Source organism: Esox lucius, chromosome 3 (assembly GCF_011004845.1).
Source record: "Esox lucius isolate fEsoLuc1 chromosome 3, fEsoLuc1.pri, whole genome shotgun sequence".
NCBI lineage: Eukaryota > Metazoa > Chordata > Actinopteri > Esociformes > Esocidae > Esox > Esox lucius.
Window position 1 is genome coordinate 15,672,880 of NC_047571.1, and position 20,680 is coordinate 15,693,559.

The window sequence follows — 20,680 nt, forward strand, 5'->3', positions numbered from 1 at the left end:
TGGTGCATGTTGGTGTGTATTACAGGCATTATGGTGAAGCTTTCGGCAGATTCGGAAATAAAATTGTTTCTTTCTGACAGGTTTCGTTGATGAGGTATTGATGATCAGAGTCCGAATCGTGGATATATAGCTACCGTCACCACAGTGAACTACCGAGGTTGGTTTGATATTTGATATTGGATATTCAACGGTTATTGTAAACTATAGATCAGGTTCTGTTTTCACGGACTCAGCCAAGCAATTGTAACCCGGTCTCCTATGGTTGGGGACCGTCAAAAAATTACATGCCTCGAAGTTATTAATTCAATAGCTCTTAACCATGTGGCTTAGAAAGCCCAAGCCACTTTCAGATTGTTGAGAGAGCACACCCACTTGTTGCACAGCTTTTTGTTTTTGAAAAAAAAGTTTTGAATTTCTTTTATGAACATTTGAAACTTGGAAAATCCAATAGCTTTTGTGTTAAATTACTTAGGAATCTCAAACCACTTTAAAATAGTCCAGAGTGGACATGCACATGTTGCACAGCCTTTGGTATTTTAATTTTAAAATATGTATTTAAAAGAAAATCATAGCTTTTTGCAAAAACCAAAGGCATGAAAAAAACTGAGGCATGGAATTTATTTACGACCCCTAACCACAAGCAGACCGCTGTATAAGTCGTTTGATACACGGGTGTGTGGCTGAGTCCGGGAAAACAAGACCTGGTCTCGGGTTTCGAATATCCGTTAAATATTTAATATCGAATATCAAACCAACTTTACCTCGGTACCAGACCGGTTGGAAATAATTTAAATTACAAGCAAGCTAGATGGATTATATTAATATAGCATTGTTATTTGTCTTACAGTTTTTAAAAAATGTCCCAATTCACTTTATCCATTTCTCACATGAAGCTAGCATAATGTAAAATCCTGGGTCTCCAACAGGCGCGTGATTCTGTAGACTCATTCAGTAAGCCTATCTACAGGAGTTATCTTTTTTTTTTTTTTTTTTTTTTACAAAGCGATGGTAGGCTGGAGCATGGTTGCACAGGGACCGTGATAGTTTCACTAGATTGCACATTTACCGGGACACTTCACAGAGCGCTAATTTCTTCACCCTTTCCGGATGCCTTCATTCATCTTGGACAGCGACGTTCACAGAACTCATTCAATCATTACAGCACGGTTGAGCTTGATAGAAGTGATATGAAGGATTAACTGAACAAAAATAATTTCCCGACGCTTTCCTAGAAGTTGTCAAGCAAAATAACTGGAATCCTGCAGGTCATTGACAAGGTACGACCTTTTATGTACGGGAAATTATGTACGCTAAGAGAGCGCAGAAAACTGTACATTATTATCTTTCTTGTTACACTTCTGGTATCAAACCTGTAAAATGTTGGAGTAATCATCCAGAAAGAAAAACTGGAAGGCTGGGGTTTCAAACCTGTATCAGGTGCATTACCCACTGCTCCAATTAGGAACTTCGTATTAGGGGTGGCGATTAGTGGTGTTGCATGGTCAATCATTTTCAAATGATATTCTTTCTAACCATAACCCAAACCATTAACCCCAGTGCTGTGATACCGAACTCTAACCAAACCTTAACCTTAAAATGAACCCCAGTGCTTTGATACCTAACGTTAACTATCATGTTAAAATGCATTTATTACATATTGTAGCGACCTTGATGAGGCTATTACTCCTCTCTCCAAATCTGTTATCTCTGTATGGAGCAGTGGGTAGGATGCCCATCTGCAGAGCTGAATGTTGCCGGTTTGTAACCTGCCTTACGTAATATTAACACAAACAATCGGATGGGTGCTCAGTTGGAAGGTCATGGCGCTTGCACTGCCAGTGTTATGCATTTGATTTGCAAGGGGGATGTCAGTATAAAAATCTACACACTCACTACACCCTTTGGATAAGATCAGTTTATTTTGTGAAATGTAAAGGCCTATTTAGCAAATAGACTACCTTTCAGAGTTAACATGTTCTGCTTCTGAACTGAGTGCAAGTAAAACACATTATTGAATTAGGCCAACAGTAAGAAATGGCATTAAAGCTGAACATGCCCCCATGATGACTGTTTATTAAAGCACTGGTGTTTTAAATTGTTATCCACAAATCTAAGTAGAACCCAAAAAGTAGTCTAAGTAGTCTGAACCTCTCATTGAGGTTAAAGCAAACTGCACACAGGTTGAAATCTGTTCAAGTGGTTTAAGAATGTATTCATAGTCTAGGCTAATTACTGTCTTGTACATAATGGGCCTTTTCACACTGCATTGTTCTAAGCCCAGGCTATGATTGGCCCTGAGTTAGTTTAGCCTGTGTTCACACAAGAGTTTGTAAAACCTGGACTACGGTTTAACCATAGGCTAAGGATTCACACTTGTTTTCCTAAGCTCTGGGCTAACAGACAAATACGACAAAAAACATTTTACATTAATTGATAATCTACAAATGTTATGTTCTCTCTGGCATGCGAATATGTTACAGTATATTACTGACACACAATCCATGTTACACTACCACGATTCAATTAACGACTTCAATTTCTCTGAAATTTAGCACGTATAATGAGACAACAAAACTTTGCAGAGTGAAAGGACTGAAAACAGAATTACATTGTAGCTGTTGGTAACAGCGAGTATCAAGAGCGTATGTAAATTCAGTGAAAGGGCATGTTTTGTTATGTGATTGGACAATAAACATTCTATGGTTTTATTCTTGACCCCGTTTCACACTGGTTATTTTGTCACCGTGTTTCTGGGGCTAGCCCTGAAAAGTCATGCTAACTCTGCTACAGAGAAAGGCCAACTTGCCCTTGGCTAAGGGTGGTGCTAGCCCACTTCAAAATATGCAAGTGTGAACACTTGCTTAACCCAGGGCTTAAGAGGTGCTTAGCCCAATGCAATTTGGCCATATGTCAGTTCTTGACAGACACTCAGTCATGTCAGCCATCCCTGTTTGTTTTTTTATCCCAATATCCAATTTGACGCTGCTTGCTCAACCAAAAAGACTAGGCAGGAATCATTACGGTCTGGAACGGACAATGTCTCCAAATGTTTACCTCGATTCACTCTCAGATTCTCCGGCCAACACAAGGAATCTCTAGAGGCAGCCATGTTTGATTTCTAAAACCTCAAATTCAGATGGTGCTGGCAATTGCTATGCCTTTTGTGGGACTCCTGGGCTGTTCCGTAAACATGATTTGAACACTAGTCTCAGTGACGCCACTAACTGTGAAGGAGTGAATTCACTCTGTTGCCTTTCTGGGCCCTGGCAAAGATATTTGGCTTTGTAGTTGTTCTAAGTATCAAACTTTTGATCAAACAATTTGATTCCCTATTTTAAAAGTTTTGCCTGAAAAACACTTAAGTTTTTGTGCAGGTACAGCAAACTAGTACAAAAATTATATTGTGACAGTTTTTTACTGTATCGATATTTTCAAACATCAGTGTATACGATTTGAGTGTCTTTTCTCCAGTTTCTCTAAAATGTTCTGTTTATTTGAGATAATGTTTTAGACCAAGAAGGAGGCAAAAAACAAAACCTTTGTTTTGCACTCTGTAGCTAAAGTAGATAGTAGCTAGCTAGCAATAAAAAACTCTCTTACTGTACTTTAAGATGCCACACAATTACTTTAAGAGATAACTAATAACCTGGAAACCTGTACTGTATGTTGAACCTCACCATAACCTTTCCTACATACTGTTGTATAGAATGCATGTATAGAACTATTACATGCATTTGATTTAGCTGAATTATTGTAGCTAGTAAATGTAAAAACTCACAATTAATTCGTACAGAAGTACATTTTCTATTGATTTTCGATTAATCTAGAATCATAGTGGGAAGTGGCCAGTAGGCTATTCTATAGCTATGGGCTGATCTTACGCACAGCTATATGCACTGCCTGAGTGCTAGGGTACTGCTTGTAGCTTTGGTATATTAAGTTACAGCATTATTCCAAAATGTAACTTTTTTCCCCCCTCAATATACAGACAGTAGCCCTCATTTATGAAAGGTGCGTACAATAAAATTTGACTTTAAAATGATCATATGATGATCATTTCACAGACAGCTGGTATTTATCATTATAATCTTTGTTTGTATCCTTGAGCGGAAAGCAATATTTTGGAAAGGGGGCCATTGAGGTGCCCTTGGGGGCCATTTATTTAAAGGCGAGGTTTACACCGAGGATTCACAACAATACAAGTTTAAAGTTTCAACTACTTGTAAAAAACTGTGGTCTACAACATTAAAACCTGCCAGTTTACACCACTGCGACTGGACGAGACAGAGCTTCGTAACTCTTCTTCTCTTCAGTGTTTCTATCAGCTTCTTGTGGCGCAGCTCCATGCTGCCTTCACAGGGACGGGTCGTCAGAGTATCATCTATACAATGTCACCCACATGGTTTTCACTGTGTAAACTCTGGATAATGGACGCGCTCTTTCTTGGTATTACCTGTGGAATAATTTATTTCTCTTAAAAGCGTTCATTTCTCTGAGGGATACACCGTGAACGCCTTGTTATCGCAGTGGTTACACATTTACAAGAGGGATATTCCGCTGTCAGACCTCCCCTGAAAGCAAATTAGCGTCCAGCATCCAGACACATTAAAACACTATTCAATAAAAGTGTTTCCACCTCCACGGTTCACAGTTGGGATGGTGTTCTTGGGGTTGTACTCATCCTTCTTCTTCCTCCAAACACGGCGAGTGGAGTTTATACCAAAAAGCTCTATTTTTGTCTCATCAGACCACATGACCTTCTCCCATTCCTATTCTGGATCATCCAGATGGTCATTGGCAAACTTCAGACGGGCATGGACATGCACTGGCTTGAGCAGGGGGACCTTGCGTGCGCTGCAGGATTTTAATCCATGACGGCGTAGTGTGTTACTAATGGTTTTCTTTGAGACTGTGGTCCCAGCTCTCTTCATGTCATTGACCAGGTCCTGCCGTGTAGTTCTGGGCTGATCCTTCACCTTCCTCATTATTATTGATGCCCCATGAGGTGAGATCTTGCATGGAGCCCCAGACCGAGGGAGATTGACCATCATCTTGAACTTCTTCCATTTTCTAATAATTGCACCAACAGTTGTTGCCTTCTCACCAAGCTGCTTGCCTATTGTCCTGTAGCCCATCCCAGCCTTGTGCAGGTCTACAATTTTATCCCTGATGTCCTTACACAGCTCTCTGGTCTTGGCCATTGTGGAGGGGTCGGAGTCTGTTTGATTGAGTGTGTGGACAGGTGTCTTTTATACAGGTAATGAGTTCAAACAGGTGCAGTTAATACATGTAATGAGTGGAGAACAGGAGGGCTTCTTAAAGAAAAACTAACAGGTCTGTGAGAGACGGAATTCTTACTGGTTGGTAGGAGATCAAATACTTTTGTCATGCAATTAAATGCAAATGAATTATTTAAAAATCATACAATGTGATTTTCTGGATTCCGTCTCTCACAGTTGATGTGTACCTATGATAAAAATTACAGACCTCTACATGCTTTGTAAGTAGGAAAACCTGTAAAATCGGCAGTGTATCAAATACTTGTTCTCCCCACTGTATTCTTGTATTATGTTACTGACTGATATACTTACAGGCTATACACCTATATAGTGGAACAACAATGGATGGATGAAGATGGTGCATTCTCTTGACTACCTCTCTCTTAAAAACCCATGAGACCAAAGAAAAAATTTACCTTTAACTCTCTTCCTGAGACACAGGAAGTGAATACAGTAGCCTATAACCAAATTAACCAATGATAAATTCAAGGGAAGCCCAAGGGAAGCATATATAACAATTATAAGATAGGGCCTAGGACAGAGCCTTGAGGAACCCCACAGGTGATTGATGCAGAGCAGGAGAAGAAATTCCCGATGTTTACAGAAACTGTCCTGCCTCTCAAATATGATGTAAAGAACTTAAGGGCAGTACCCTGAATGACAACTTGTAGCTTAAGATGATCTAGAAGAATGGTATGATCAATCATGTCAAAGGCAGCACTAAGATAAGCAGAATTAAAATAGCACAACTCCCATTGTCCCTCAACAACAATAAATAATTTAACAAGTGAACAGACTCAGTACTATGGATGTGGATTGGTCATTACTTAATTATCGGAATAGCATTTGTTATTATTTAAATAGTATTTGGTGACCCGGAAAATACCAGTTTTAAAAAAAAACAAACAATACAAAGTGGGCGCTGCTACATAATGCACAAAGTAGTGGGTATCGTTCTAATGTAACGTCGGCACAATGGCCGTTTGTGTGAGAAAATAGTGAGTGCACATTTGGAGGAAGCAGTGTTGTACACTCGTAAAACTCGGCTATGGAACTACAATAGAAGCCAAAATGTTTATTGGAGTTTATTGGACGCCGAAGTCATGAGAACCTAGCCAGCTATAAGCTATTTGCTTGAATCACTATTTTCTGCTCTTCCAACAGTCTTTTGATTATTTAGCTTCACTTTACATAATGTTTTGAAGCCAAATAATTTTGATAGGTCACAATTAATTCCCATAATTATTACATCTTCACCTGAATTTGTACACGCTTTCATCCAGTTGCTAACTGTCGACTACGCATATAGAGACTGGGCCACCACACCACTATGGCTCTGACAATTGTAAACAAAAACACATGTGAAAGAACGCATGCCGTAAAAATGAAATGTATAATTTTTTCATTGTTAAGCAATATCATCACATGTATTGAGGAATTTTAATAGTATTTAGAAAAATCAGGTAGGGTAGAGATCTATTAATTTAAACAAATAAAATCATAAATGTAAAATGAATACACACACAAGTACTCAGACACTAAGGTTATTACAATATTCGACTAACAGTGGCCATACCTATTCTATGGTGTGCTGTACAAACTGACTGAAATATGTCCAGAATATGGTTTTTATTTAAAAAGAAAGAAAGCTGGGAAAAAATAAACTGAGACCAATAGCACTTCTTTTAAGAGACATGAGGGAACAATATCCTTTGGGCAGGTAGGAGGCTTCATGTGTGAGACTATGTCTATATGTGAAAGAGATACATGTTCAAACTGGTTAAAAAGAACAGAACATGTGGCTAAATCAGAGGGGTCATGATCTGGAGGTAAGATGCAAGATCAGTCTTGCCATCTTACTGAACAAGACTTTAAGATTATTAGAGTTTGAGATAAATTCAGGGAAATACTTAGCTCTTGCTGTTTTAACAGAATGCTGTTATTGAATTAAACAATCTCGCAGAATTTCATATGACACGTCCAACCTTTTTCCATTTTCTCTCTAAGCCCTCTTTCTGAGTGCAGAAGGCAGCTGCTCCACGTTGCCTCTATTTGGGGACCCTATTTAAGTTGCTTTGGTTTGCTTCAGTTTGTGGATCATTGTGTGTCTCAGATCATGTTTTACCTCTCCTTTTGTTTGTTGTTTTGAGTGAAGTCGACAAACTAAAAAGGATGTATTACAGCTCTGCGCCGCATGTCCTGCCTCTCAACCGTGACAGAATGATCCACCAACCCAGGACCAAGCAGAGCTGGGCCTTAGCTCTGGATCCCGTCCAGGATCCAGGGTGGGGGTCATGTTGGCAACCCTGCAGACCCATATGTTTTTTCTTGGGGACGGGGGGGCATGGGGCCACTTGACTGTGGAGGAGGCAATGGCTAACTGGGCCTCCCATTCCTGCCCACCGGTTTCCAGTCAAGTACCTCCAGTGCAAGTACCTCCAGTGCTTCCGGGACCGTCTGGTTTGTTATCAACGCACAGTTCAAAAGCCAGCATCTGTGATAGTATGTGGGTGCATTAGATCACATGGCATGGGTGACTTGCACATCTGTGAAGGCACCATTAATGCTGATCAATATATACAGCTTTTGGAGAAACATATGCTGCCATACAGACAACGTTTTTTTTTTCAGGGAAGGCCTTGCTTATTTCAGCGAGACAATGCCACTTTCTGCGCGTATTACAACAACATGGCTCCATAGTAAAAGAGTCTGGGTGCTAAACAGGCCTGTCTGCAGTTCTGACCTCACACTTCTCTGCCTTGGTGAATAGATTGTAGCAGGTGGGTCAACACCTACCTGACATGTTGCATGTGGGATTCAGCTGTGGTGAAGTAGATCAAGTTATAGGCACTTCGTAGATCTCATTGAATAACTTGGCTCCCCGTTGCTGTTCCAGGGTGGTCAGGAACCAGTGGTTATGGATATTGGTACTTTACCATCACGTCGTTCAGACCCCAGTAATCAAGGCACGGGCATAACCCCCCATCTTTCCTCTCCACAAAGAAGAAACCTGCTGAGGCCGGGGAAGCGGATGGATGAATAAAAACCCTGCTGCAGAGACTTCTCCACGTACTCATCCATCACCATTTTTTCCCCTGTACAGACAAAGGAAACACTCTAGAGTGTGGAGGTGCCATGCCAGCCAACAAATCTACTGCGCAGTCACATGCGCGATGTGGAGGCAGTTCTGTGGCCCTTCCCTTGCTAAATCCCTCAGTCAAATCCTGGCACTGAAGGGGAATCTCATGTGTGGGTGCTTTGGTTACAGTATCCACTGACGTGACCCCACATTGAACCTCCCGGCACGAGTCACCACATGTGGGTAACCACTGCGTACGGCTTAGAACAGATCACCGGGTTATGTTTCCTTAACCGGGGTAACCACAACAGTAGCTGAGAACTGGAAGAGGGGATCGCAAACAATGAGATAAACTTTCCCATCACGAACAATGAGTTTCATTACCGTTCCCATTCCCAAGAGGAGCCTGTCAACAGCTGGCGGTAGACTGTGAGTAGTGCTCTCTCGTTCCACCCGCTCCCAACTGCCAACGTAAGGGAATAGTCAGCCGCAGTGTGGTTTCCCTGTAGACGTTTCAGTAGCGCCTCTGCTGTCTCATGACCTGCCTTGGGGTGGTTGAAAAAACACACCGTGAACAACTGATAATCCTGTGTCTCCTCTCCAGATCCCAAATTGCACTTGCCCATTCGAAAGCCCCGACCGCTTAATAATGAGATTGAAAAAGTTACTTTAAAGGCATCCGTCCAATACAACGCCTCCTCCTGTGCGAGGCATAATGAGCGTTGCAACAAAAGAATTACTGCACGGCCTCAGGTGAGCCCGAGTATCGTTCAGGAAAAGCCAACCTGCCTGCTCTTGATTGTGGGTCTGGTGTAGACTTGAGCCCCACATTTGGAGAGGGAACGGCAGCTCCAGGATTAGCGGGTGATTCCCCCAAGGAGTGCGATACTGTAGGAACACAGTGGAGGAGTTCATTCAGGGCCTAGCCAGCTGATTGATTTATATTTATGCCAATATCTATGCTGAAATCAATTTCACACTACCAGCAGTGGTCCCAGCTCCATGCATTGATGTGACTGCTGTGCTAAGCACCTCATTACACATTGTTGGCAGGAGGATCAGATTCTACCATAAATGTAATCTCATTTATTTCTTTCTGATACATGCACAGAGAATTAAGAATACTCTCCATGCATTGGAGCACAAATGGTTCATATTCATCTTTCTGTTAACATAACAAAAGACAGAAACATAACTGTATCTCTTGTTTTTCTCTGGCATTTCAGATGGGAGCCTACACGGACATGGATGACATGGCATTCCATTCAAACATACCTCCGGTGGCAGATTTTGCAGTAGCTATAGTGTATGCTGTGTTTGGTGAGTTCTTTCTTCACATGTTTATCTAAGATTCTGATACGAAAGGAGCCCATAGAGCATTTTTCTGTCAATGGATGGGTTGTATGTAGACTGCTGAGGTGATAATGCTGTTGAACCCAGATTAGCCAGCAATTCTTCCATCAAAGGCTTTGTTCTGAGAATACTCTCTGGATGGTGTGCATTGGTAAAACAAGTTATATCACCCTGCTCTGAAATAAGAAGATTAACAGGCACACTTCTTCACCTTTGGTGCATCTTCCTCATTTAACACAGGTAGGATAACCACCCAGGGTATATGTCCAAGAGTGTTGCATGCTCTAAGGTTGGGAATAAGACATTTAGAGTGGAATTTTAATAAAACGTGTCTTGATGAATTCCCCACACTCTTCTGTATGGATGTCAAGTTCTGTAAATACAAGTCTTGGTGTTTCTGACAGTAACTATTTAAGATGTGGCTCTCTGACAGCCTCAAGCTGTCTAGGCTAACTGTGATGTTAAGGTGGGATTGAGCAAATGTTATGTTAAGTCCAGAGGAATAGATCTTAAAGCTACACTGCAAGGGGATCTGTGCTTCCTGAGATATTCTACAACTTTTTATTTGAATTGAAAAGCTGTTCTTGATGTTTTGTATTGTCCACAGATCAACATTTGAAAAAAAATTTATGACTCTGTTCGTACTTCTGTCTTTCTCTGGTCTGCAGGTATCTGCTCTCTTTTGGGCAACAGCATTCTGCTCTATGTCTCATACAAAAAGAAGCACCAGCTAAAGCCAGCAGAGTTCTTCATCATCAACCTGGCCTTCAGTGACATGGGTCTGACCTTGGCCCTCTACCCCCTGGCCATCATCTCCAGTATCTATCACAGGTACTGTACACTCATATTTACACCCATGTAAGTATAGGTTGTGAACAAACGTGCTACCTTGTTTGACTCTACAGAGTCTAGACAAGCCAAGTTGTTCTATGCTTTTCTAACCTGGTTACTCATCCTCTGGAACCTCCTGGAATGGGTCAGGTTTAAAGGTAATTTCCAGGTCAGCACAGTGCAGGTCAGTTCAGGAAGATACTCAGCTAACAGAAGTTCTTTCCAGGAACGATCTGCTGCCTTTTTTGGGGTTGTGGGATAGTTTCCTGAACGATGCAGCAATGTTCCCAAAGGGATTGCGTGACGGGTTTTCTATATGTTCTTAGAATATTTGTTGGAGGTTGTGAAAATGTACTGGGAAAGGTTACATAGTTAAGAATGTTCTGTAAATTGTTCTCTGAAAGTTACAAAGTGGAGAATGTTCTGGGAACATTTCCGGAATGTTTGCAAATGTTTTCCACCAATGTTTTTCATAACCTTTTTTGAGCTAATGCTTCTGAAGTTAAATAACGATGTAAGAAAATAGCCTAATTAGTATAATCATGTATTTTTTAAATTTGATACTTTTTTTGCTGCAGTAATTAGGTCAGTTAGTTCTCAATTATATTTAGCCCTGCTACTCCTTTATGTTGTTGGGTTTAGAAACGGTGGTGCCTCATTATGTATCTGTAAAAGCAATAATGGTGTGGTGAACCAGTATGTATCCAAAAATAGCCAATCGACAATTAGCCTATCAACAAGCTACTTACCTTTTTACACTTCTGACATTTGTTTTCGCTATGGTTTATGATCAACTCTGGGCCTGCTAAACATCTTGACAAAATGTTCTTATTGACAAGGGCTTAATTGAGGTCCCACTGTCTCAGAAGTTCTTTACATATGTCTGTTTTCCTTTTGTCTAAACTATTATAAGAGGTAAAGAACTGTAAGCTTCCCAGAAACACAGTGGCCCTCATTTATCAAAAGTGCATACACCAAATTTCCAGCGTACACCTGGCTTACACCCAAAACCACGGTGACTTTGAGATTTATCAATATGGACGTTGGCGTACGGCACTCTCAAATCCTACGCCAGCTCAGGAGGTGGTGTACGCACGTTTTGAGTTAGTGCGGAAATGCGCAGAAAAAAAAATCCTAACGCACTGACAAACTAAAAGATATGATATATTATGACCCACTGTAAAAAAAACAACAACATAATTATAAACTTCAGTGTTTATTTTTGTGCAACATGGACTTAATTTGTGTGACTTTACCAAAGCATTTGATTTATATGTATTCCTTCAGATGCGAGCCTGTGCGCTTTACATGACGTTTCAGGGTTAGGCCCGGCAGTTGCGCACGTACTGGGTTCAGTAATAAAAGGCTTTTAATGACCAAAATATAATTCAGACTGACAAAATAATAAAAATGACATTCTTTTAAATAATAATAATAATAATAATAATAATAACGACATTCTTCTTCTAAATAACAATAAACGTCATTAATAATAAAAATCATAAAATAATAAGACGAATATTACAAATTGTCATGCAATTATTAATGTGAATGAATGGTACTCCACATCACATCATCATCACTATTGAACACCCCAATACATGTGACGTGATACGAAATGAAATGCTAATTGTTTCAAACGCGTGCTGTAAAATGCATTGTGATCATTTGCTCATCCAAACAGCTTTATAAGAACAGCTTTATAACGCTCCTCGTTCGGTGTCAGCTGGAGACTTGGATCCGGTGGGCCTCCCCCAGTCTGACTCTGGCTCCTCTTTAGTGCCGAGACGCGCCTCTTTGTGGCGATCTTTGAATCAGACCACTTTTTTTCACCTACAATAAACAAGAAAACTCACGCTTAACTTGATCGGTCTATATTAAGCAATAAAGAAAACTCATGCTTAACTTGTATTAAGCAATAAAACATTCTTACCTCTGCTGGAGTGTGCTTCTCAACCCCCACACTATTAACAGCACTCGTAATTTGGGTCCATATTTTGTTTTTGTGGGCGCTTTTTATTCCACTTTTTAAACTGCCAAAGAAAACAATTTTATTTCTTTCTATCTCCCTGGTGATCGTCTCAATGTCCACGTCAGAGAAGTTTCTCTTTTTTGCCGTCTTCCGTGTGTCCATGGCGTAAAATGAGGTCGTGGGGGAAGCAGATACTTGAATATATAGGGGCGTGTTATTCTAATGACGATCGTTTTCAGCCGCGGCATTTATCAAGGGCAGGTATTGCTTACACCTGGATTTTAAAGGTACGCACAGCTTCATAAATCAGGCGGTGAGAGGAGTGTAAGCAAAATCTTACGCCAACATATACACCCGTTTCTACGCAAGAATAATAAATGAGGGCCAGTGTAATCCCAGTATTTTACTAACCTTATTACTCCTCTTACTGCAAGTCAACCAAAATCCATTGCCTCCACCTGGCACTGCAAATGCTGATCCAGTGGTCACTGGATTCTTTGAACCTTACATCATGGGTAGAACATCACTAAATTTAGTATGCCCATGACTACAGAAAAGTTCAGCCAACCCTGCGCCACCCTGTAACATTTCCTGTTTGAACATCAATTGAACATTTTATGAAACAGATAAAATAGCTTAGTTACTGTATGTGGATTTAATGTAGGTGTAGTGTGATTTTGTAACTCATTACCTGTAAATATTATATTATTAACAACTAGCTAAACTGTCTGACAGCAATTTCTTTCAAGGGTATGCACAGCAAAATCTGCACTTTTACCTAATTTAATTAACATTTGAACTTATGCAGGTGTATTTAGACACTGCTAAAATTTAAAATGTACAGTATATACAGTAAGTGATGTGACTGTACAGGCCTATCTGAAAATCCTATCACGTAAATTGAGTCAATCACTCTGTTAAAATGTTTGCAGAATCACCGAAGCCGAGCCGGCCAGGAAGAGCCTGACTGACTGACTACCCATTGTTAAATAGCGTAGTGGTTATAGAGACGCGGCAGCGGACTGGGGTTCGACCCATGCCACAGACCAAACAAAGTAGTAATTAGGATTTGTCCGGGATAGACAAAAACTTTGCAGGCTCCAAGCTTATGTAGCTATGTTTTATTAAGCCTAAATTAAAACTTTATGGTTATATTGCTACTATTTCTTGTGGATTTTTGAAATAAGCATCTGTGCATGCTTTTTGGGGTAATATAGAACCTGGGCTCAGGGTCATATGCCATTGTGGGCATCCCTGAGTTTTGTGTCTCTGGGTAAGCCCAGGAACACATGCCATTGAGGGCATCCCTGAGTTCTGTGTTTCTGAACAGTCTGGGTGGACCCAGAAACACATTACATTTTGATGTTAGGCTCGTGACGAAAGAAGTAGCTAACCTTTACTAAGGTCTTCCAACATATGGTCATTTACGATAACATATATTTACTAACAATATGGAGTCAGATTATATATTTATTTATCACTAAGGTTACATTCCCTTGCACACAATACCTAGCTGTCCCACAGTAACCGTCTAAGTGGTGAACCTTTCAAACCACTCTCTCACATCCCTCACTATACAATATTCCCAGAACATTCATCTACTAATAACCAAATGGAAACCACAGGGGAACTTTGCATAAAGGTTCAACATTTCCGCTATAATTGTGGTTATTTGTACATTCTCAAAACCCTAAGTGTTCTTTTTTGTTCATATGGAAAAGTAATTGAAGGACCATTACGGGAACGTTCTTTGCTAGGTGGGTAGTGTGTCAGTTGTAGAAAAGGAAACGGCGACACTCTTCCCAGACAGGGTTTTGAATGTTCTTGAGGAAAATGTCGATGTACATGCTAGCAGCCTACATGTCTACATTGTCATCAGGGGCTATTTATTTATTTTTGTCAATTTGAGATCCAGGGCTATTCATATAAGACCTGCGGCTATAGGCCCTGATGCCCAGGCCTAACGACGCTACTGTCTCTTGCTGTCATAATTTTTGTTCATTTACCCACTCTCCTTTTCTCTTTCTCACTTAGGTGGATGTTTGGAAAAACGGTGTGTTTGATCTATGCGTTTTGCGGCATGTTGTTTGGGCTCTGCAGTCTGACAACTCTAACCCTGCTGAGCATGGTGTGTTTTGTGAAAGTATGTTATCCTCTCTATGGTAAGCTATCAAGGATACTTATTCAGATTTAGGTATTATTATTAATAACAACATTGATATTAACATTAACATCCATTAACTGTTATCATTGTTAGTGCTTGACACATCTAATGAAAAAAGTTAGGATAGGTAGCGTTGCAGGTGGACAGTTGGGTGTGTAGGAGGTTTGATGTGGGTGAGGGAGCAAATTATGCTTGTTTTTTGTTTGGGGTTAGCTTTTCAGTAGTGCTTAAACCTAGATGGAATTTTAAAGTGTCGCTGTTTTATCACTGAGAAAAATCGGACAAACAAGATAATTTCACGGTGACCCAACAATATAGGTTACACAGTTTTGATGGCTGACCTGTCCACTAGCAACTAGCCAAACATTATTTACTACTATACTGCTTTATAGTTTTGTTCTATGAGAGTACCTATTTTGGCAATGTTAAAAAAGGGCTAAATGTGTTCTGTCATTAGTATAATAAACGTTGGTATATTCAAACGTAGCCTAGTATTTAGTGTGATTGTGTAGTTATCCATATACACTACCGTTCAAATGTTTTGGGGTCACCTTGTTTTTGAAAGAAAAGCACATTTTCTGTCCATTAAAAAATCAAAAAATGTATAAAAAATACAGTGTAGACATTGTTAATGTTGTAAATAACTATTGTAGCTGGAAACATCTACATAGGTGTACAGAGCCCCATTATCAGCAACCATCCCTCCTGTTTCCCAATGGCATTTTAAAAGGCTAAGTGAGCATTAGAAAACCTTTTTACAATGATGTTAGCACAGCTGGAAACTGATCTGCTGATTAAAGAAGCAATAACACTGGCCTTCTTTAGACTAGTTGAGTATCTGAAGCATCAGGCTCAATATGATATGGATATGAGGAATGCACTACTAAATTTTCTCAGTCTCCTCCAGTTTTAAATTTTAGGAGGAGATGAGGTCTTGGTCCACACCTGCGGATTACCTGGTTTGGGGGGCCCGTTGCTGTCCCTGTACTTGTCCAACTGGTTATATTTCTGACCTAGTCAAATATCAAATAGACTCTCGATTTAGCCCAGAGAAATGTATTTATTATTCCAATTGGACTCTTAATATCTCAACCGGCACAGCCAGAAGAGGACTGGTCACCCCTCTGAGCCTGGGACCTCTCTAGGTTTCTTCCTAAAATTCGACCTTAGGGAGTTTTTCCTAGCCACTGAAATTCAACACTATTGTTGTTTGCTCCTTGGGGTTTAGGGCCGGGTGTCTCTGTAAGGCACTTTGTGACAACTGCTGTTGTAAAAAGGGCTTTATAAATACATTTGATTGATTTAAAATGGCCAGAAACAAATAACTTTCTTCAGAAACTCATCAGTCTATTGTTCTGAGAAACTAAGGTTATTCCATGTGAGAAATTGCTATGAAACTGAAGATCTCACACAATGTTGTGTAGTACTCCCTTTACAGAACAGTGCAAACTGGCTCTAACCAGAATAGAAAGAGCAGTGGGAGGCCCCGGTGCACAAATGAGCAAGAAGACAAATACATTAGACTGTCTAGTTTGAGAAACAGACGCCGCACATGTTTCAATGTCAACAGTGAAGAGGCGACTCTGGGATGCTGGCCTTCTAGGCAGTAGAGTTTCAAATAAAAATAACTATTTTGGGAAGAACCTCAGCTAATTGACAAATAGAATGCCAAAGGTTTGAAAGACTGTAATTGCTGCAAATTGAGCATTCTTTGATTAAATAAAAAATCCTTATCTATAACCTTCATTTTTCTATATTTCCTATTCAAACTAATTTCATGTATATTTCCATGGAAAACAAGTACATTTCTCAGTGATCCCAAACTTTTGAACGATAGTGTACTTAGCCAATTACATCAGGTGTAATTGGCACCACTTACCAGGTGCTGGTCATCGATAAAATTATTCTGGAAGGATTCAAAGCAAGATGTGTCAAACTATTTCTCCATGAAATGTTCACTTTGAGTGTTTTGATTATTATATGTTGCTCCCTAAATCCACTCCAGTACGTTTCAGAGTCTCTCATAGTGACCAGGGGACATGCTACTTTATTAAACCGACTCTCCACATCAATCACCCAATCCATCAAGGTAACCGGTTTAATCAGGTCCACGGGCGTCTGCTGATAGCCTGTGCATGGGCCTATGCCCTGGTGTTTGCTTGCTCCCCTCTGGCCCATTGGGGGGAGTATGGTCCGGAGCCTTACGGCACAGCCTGCTGCATCGACTGGCGCTTGTCCAACCTTCACCCAGTAGCACGCTCTTACACAGCGGCACTCTTCGTCTTCTGCTACATCCTGCCCTGCTGTGTCATCCTGGCATCCTACACGGGCATTCTAATGATGGTCCGGGCCTCGCATAAGGCCATGGAGCATCATGTGGCCCGGCCGATCAAGTTGAGCAACATCCAGGCTGTTATTGTGAAGGTGAGTGCTGAGTGGAGTCCCACCAGGCTGCTGTTCTGGAAGCCTAGTGTGACAAGTGTTGCTTACAAAAAAGGGATAAACACATAAGATCGTAACTAGGGCCATTTCACATATTGTAACTAGATTGATAGTTGGGTAGGGAGTAGGATGACACGTATACAGAGGTATTCTTTTTGGTGTTGTCAGGGTAATGTCACAAACAGGAAGCTCAGTACTCTTCCATGAAACCCTCTGATTAATAATACAGTTAAATGACCTAAAACAATAGAATCCTAGCCAGTAATGCGTACTGTATGTAGTGCTCCTTTGTAATTACACAACACACACCCAAATCGTATTTTCAGGAAATACCCTAGTTGGGGATACATTTCAGACATATGATTCCAATGTTATTGTTATTTTTAAAAGAGAGGGTCCAGGGTTAATAACTAATGGCCATCAAAATAAAAGGAAATCCTTGAACATGAAAGTCTCCCTTCAGCGACTGTTTACTCTCTGAAGAGCTCAGCTTTCTCTCTCTCTTTTCCTCTCTCTTCAGTCCTCTCAGCTATTGCAGGTGGCCTCAATAGATCCCATATTGATGAGGTTGTCATAAGAGGAAATTGAATACAATTACATAGGAATACATTATGATGGATGTGGAGTCTTATAACCTTTGAATCAGTCAGTAATATATGGAGTGCTGAGTGCACTAGAACACTATCTGCCAATAGTCCTAGTTCAGTTAAACTGTCAGAAAAAATGTAAATGTGCTCTCTCACTCTTTCCTTCCCCTCTTTTCTATCAATTGTTATCTTCTCCAGCTGAGTGTTGCTGTCTGCATCGGTTTCTTTACAGCGTGGAGCCCGTATGCCGTGGTGTCTATGTGGGCAGCATTTGGACAAAATGAAAACATTCCTCCGTTGGCATTCGCGCTGCCTGCCATGTTTGCCAAGTCCTCAACCATCTACAACCCCATCATCTACCTGATGCTCCGACCCAATTTCCGCAGGGTGATGTACCGGGACTTAGAGAGCCTACGCAGGGCCTGTCTGAAGGGGTGCCTGTGCTTCTCCCCCCTGGCCCGGATCGACATCCACTCTCTCCGCAGGCGACCGCGACACAACCAGTCCTGTACCATCACCTTGTCCCCCCGCCAAGCCCTCGCGGGTTCCAGAGGTTGCAGTGGGGGCTGCGACGTCTTTGAGTGCTTCAGTCACTACCCCAGAGGTTGTTGTGGTGACACCAGCATTAAGGCTCCTCAGGGTCAGCCATCGGTAGAGCCCCGACGGCGGCGTAGGACCCCAACACGGAAACCAAGGCGGCAGCTGACAAGGCAGGAGGCCTTTCATAAGAAGTCCCTTCGAGTCACCATACGTGGCAAACATACCTCAGAGATCGACAACTTTCAGAGGGAACTGGAGATGGTGCCAGGATATGCCAAAGTTGCCTGGCCCTGAAATATATGCATTCTCGAGTTTTACATTCTATTTTTTGTTCTGTTATATGTTGTAAGTGATATCTGGACAGTTTTAATGATTCCATATTGTTTATTTGTAGACCTGGGTTCGAATACTACGTTTCAAATATCACAGTTGTTTTCATATGCTGTAAACTCAAAGTGAAAGTCCAGTACAAACGGATCTGAAGGGTAAACATTACATAATGTATGTGAATATAGAGCACTTCATTAGTGTATGTTACATTACATTAGATTCTGTTACATTAGAATTTGCTAAATGTATGATGATGTGTGTTCCAAATAGCTAAAATGTATAATTGGTTGCATCTGCCATTGTTCAGATGGGTTTGAGGATGGAGAAGAGGATTTAGCCAATATAAATTCAGTATTTTAGGAATTAATTCAGCATTTTTAGGATATAATTTTGAAAAATGAAATATTTCAAGTTGATGTTTGAAAATACTTTACATTCCTGTAGCCTACTTCAACTAATTTCATTATTCCAAAGTAACTGGATCGGGCTGTGTACAATATATGAAAATATTCTTACAGGTACAGATAATAGTATTTTAATTATAAGGTATTCAAATACACATTTGAATACCTTATTTGAAGCCTGGTCTGACATAGTAAAAGCCACATTAAAAAGCTGTGTTGTCTCTCAAGGTATCTATCATGGGATGAACCCCATAATTTCCTAACCGATAGGGAAAAGATCACAATTACATACTCCCCTCATCTTCCATGGAACCCATTGAAGAGCAGAGAGGTCTCGTTTTTTATCCAATGGGTTCTGGGAAGGAGAGGATGTGAAGAGTATGTTACTGAGATCTTACTTGGGACAGAAATCTCAGGCAAAGATGGTGGCTAAATACAGATAGTTTACTCTCAGCTTTACTCTTGAAAGAAATGATCACTGTTTCTGTCTTTGCAAGTTGTGTGTGAGCATGCTCTCCCATGTGAAATAACATTTCTTCCAGAAAATCTGGAATGCTCACTGGAAAGCAGGAACTTCTGGCTCTTGTGTAATTATTGTCCCTGCCCAGCCCTGATCAGATAAAATGAGGGGATGGGAATGTCTCTGTCTATCGTCTCTAATGCAGGTTCAATACAGTTTCCTGTGTGCAGCAATAAATGGTTGAACACAACCATGGAGAACAAAACCCACTCCAGTTCCACTTCCTTTGCACCCCAACTACAACCATTATTCACGCTGTTAATGCAGGTACATATGTTCTGGGTTTGTAATGTACGTTTCATTGCATGGCTTACTCAGTGACTCTTCCTCCTACAGGCAGGAAGCGGGGCCTCTGGAAACTTTTAAGTTTCAGTTTAATGTGAGGTATTAGGAAATACACAGTGCAATGTATAGCCAGCAATGAAAGCAGTGCTGTGGCAAAGAAAATATTTCATTTTGACACCATTTAACCATATTCACTTACCGTTGTCCTACTGTAAACTTGACATGAGTTTGGTTATGTGGGTTATTGTTAGGTCAATTATAGATGTAAAACTGCAGCTATGTTTTCTCAACCTCATTGCAAAAAATGACGGAAATTGCTTTACAACTGCAAAGATGTATGTGCTGCCATGAAGAAACATCTGACAACTCTTTGAGAGATGATAATAGACATCCACTCCTCACTCAAAAACAAAACAAGTTACTTTTCAATAGGCTCAATAAGACTGAATAACTTAAAAAAGGTTACAAAAAATAAAGGATTTGACGCAGTTTGAAAAAATCTATAAAACTGAGCAACTGTACAGTACATCATCAAATTCAAATTTAGGGAGTGTGTCAAAAAAGATACATTTTGTTATTGTTGTTATTTGTGTTTAACAGTATTGTGTGTGAAAAACAGTGTATAATATGCATGGAAGTCATTGGCATTATGGGATGTTCTCCATTGCAAAGGTCCAAAAACAAAATACTCAATCAGAAAGCTGTCAATTCCCTCAAGACCTGTTCCAAATCAATCTTTCTCCCATTTTCTACAGCTGGATTCATATTTCTGTGGCACATTGCCTACATCTGCTACATTCTCTCCCTGTGTAACTGTTTTGAAACCTGTTGTTTTCATAATTAACTCGATTAATAACATTCTATTTGAAGATATTCTGATAAAAAGTCAATTTG

General features: G+C 40.4%; 1 protein-coding gene across 1 annotated transcript; it reads left to right on the plus strand.

Annotated features, from left to right (window-relative positions):
• The first annotated feature begins 1,031 nt into the window (after positions 1-1,031).
• On the plus strand, positions 1,032-19,813 carry LOC105019082 (opsin-5-like). The gene is made up of 6 exons (XM_020043584.2): positions 1,032-1,277; positions 9,585-9,678; positions 10,380-10,542; positions 14,549-14,676; positions 16,684-17,102; positions 17,906-19,813. The coding sequence occupies exons 2-6, from the start codon at positions 9,585-9,587 to the stop codon at positions 18,539-18,541; spliced, it is 1,440 nt and encodes a 479-aa protein (XP_019899143.1). The 5' UTR covers positions 1,032-1,277; the 3' UTR covers positions 18,542-19,813.
• The last annotated feature ends 867 nt before the right edge of the window (positions 19,814-20,680 follow it).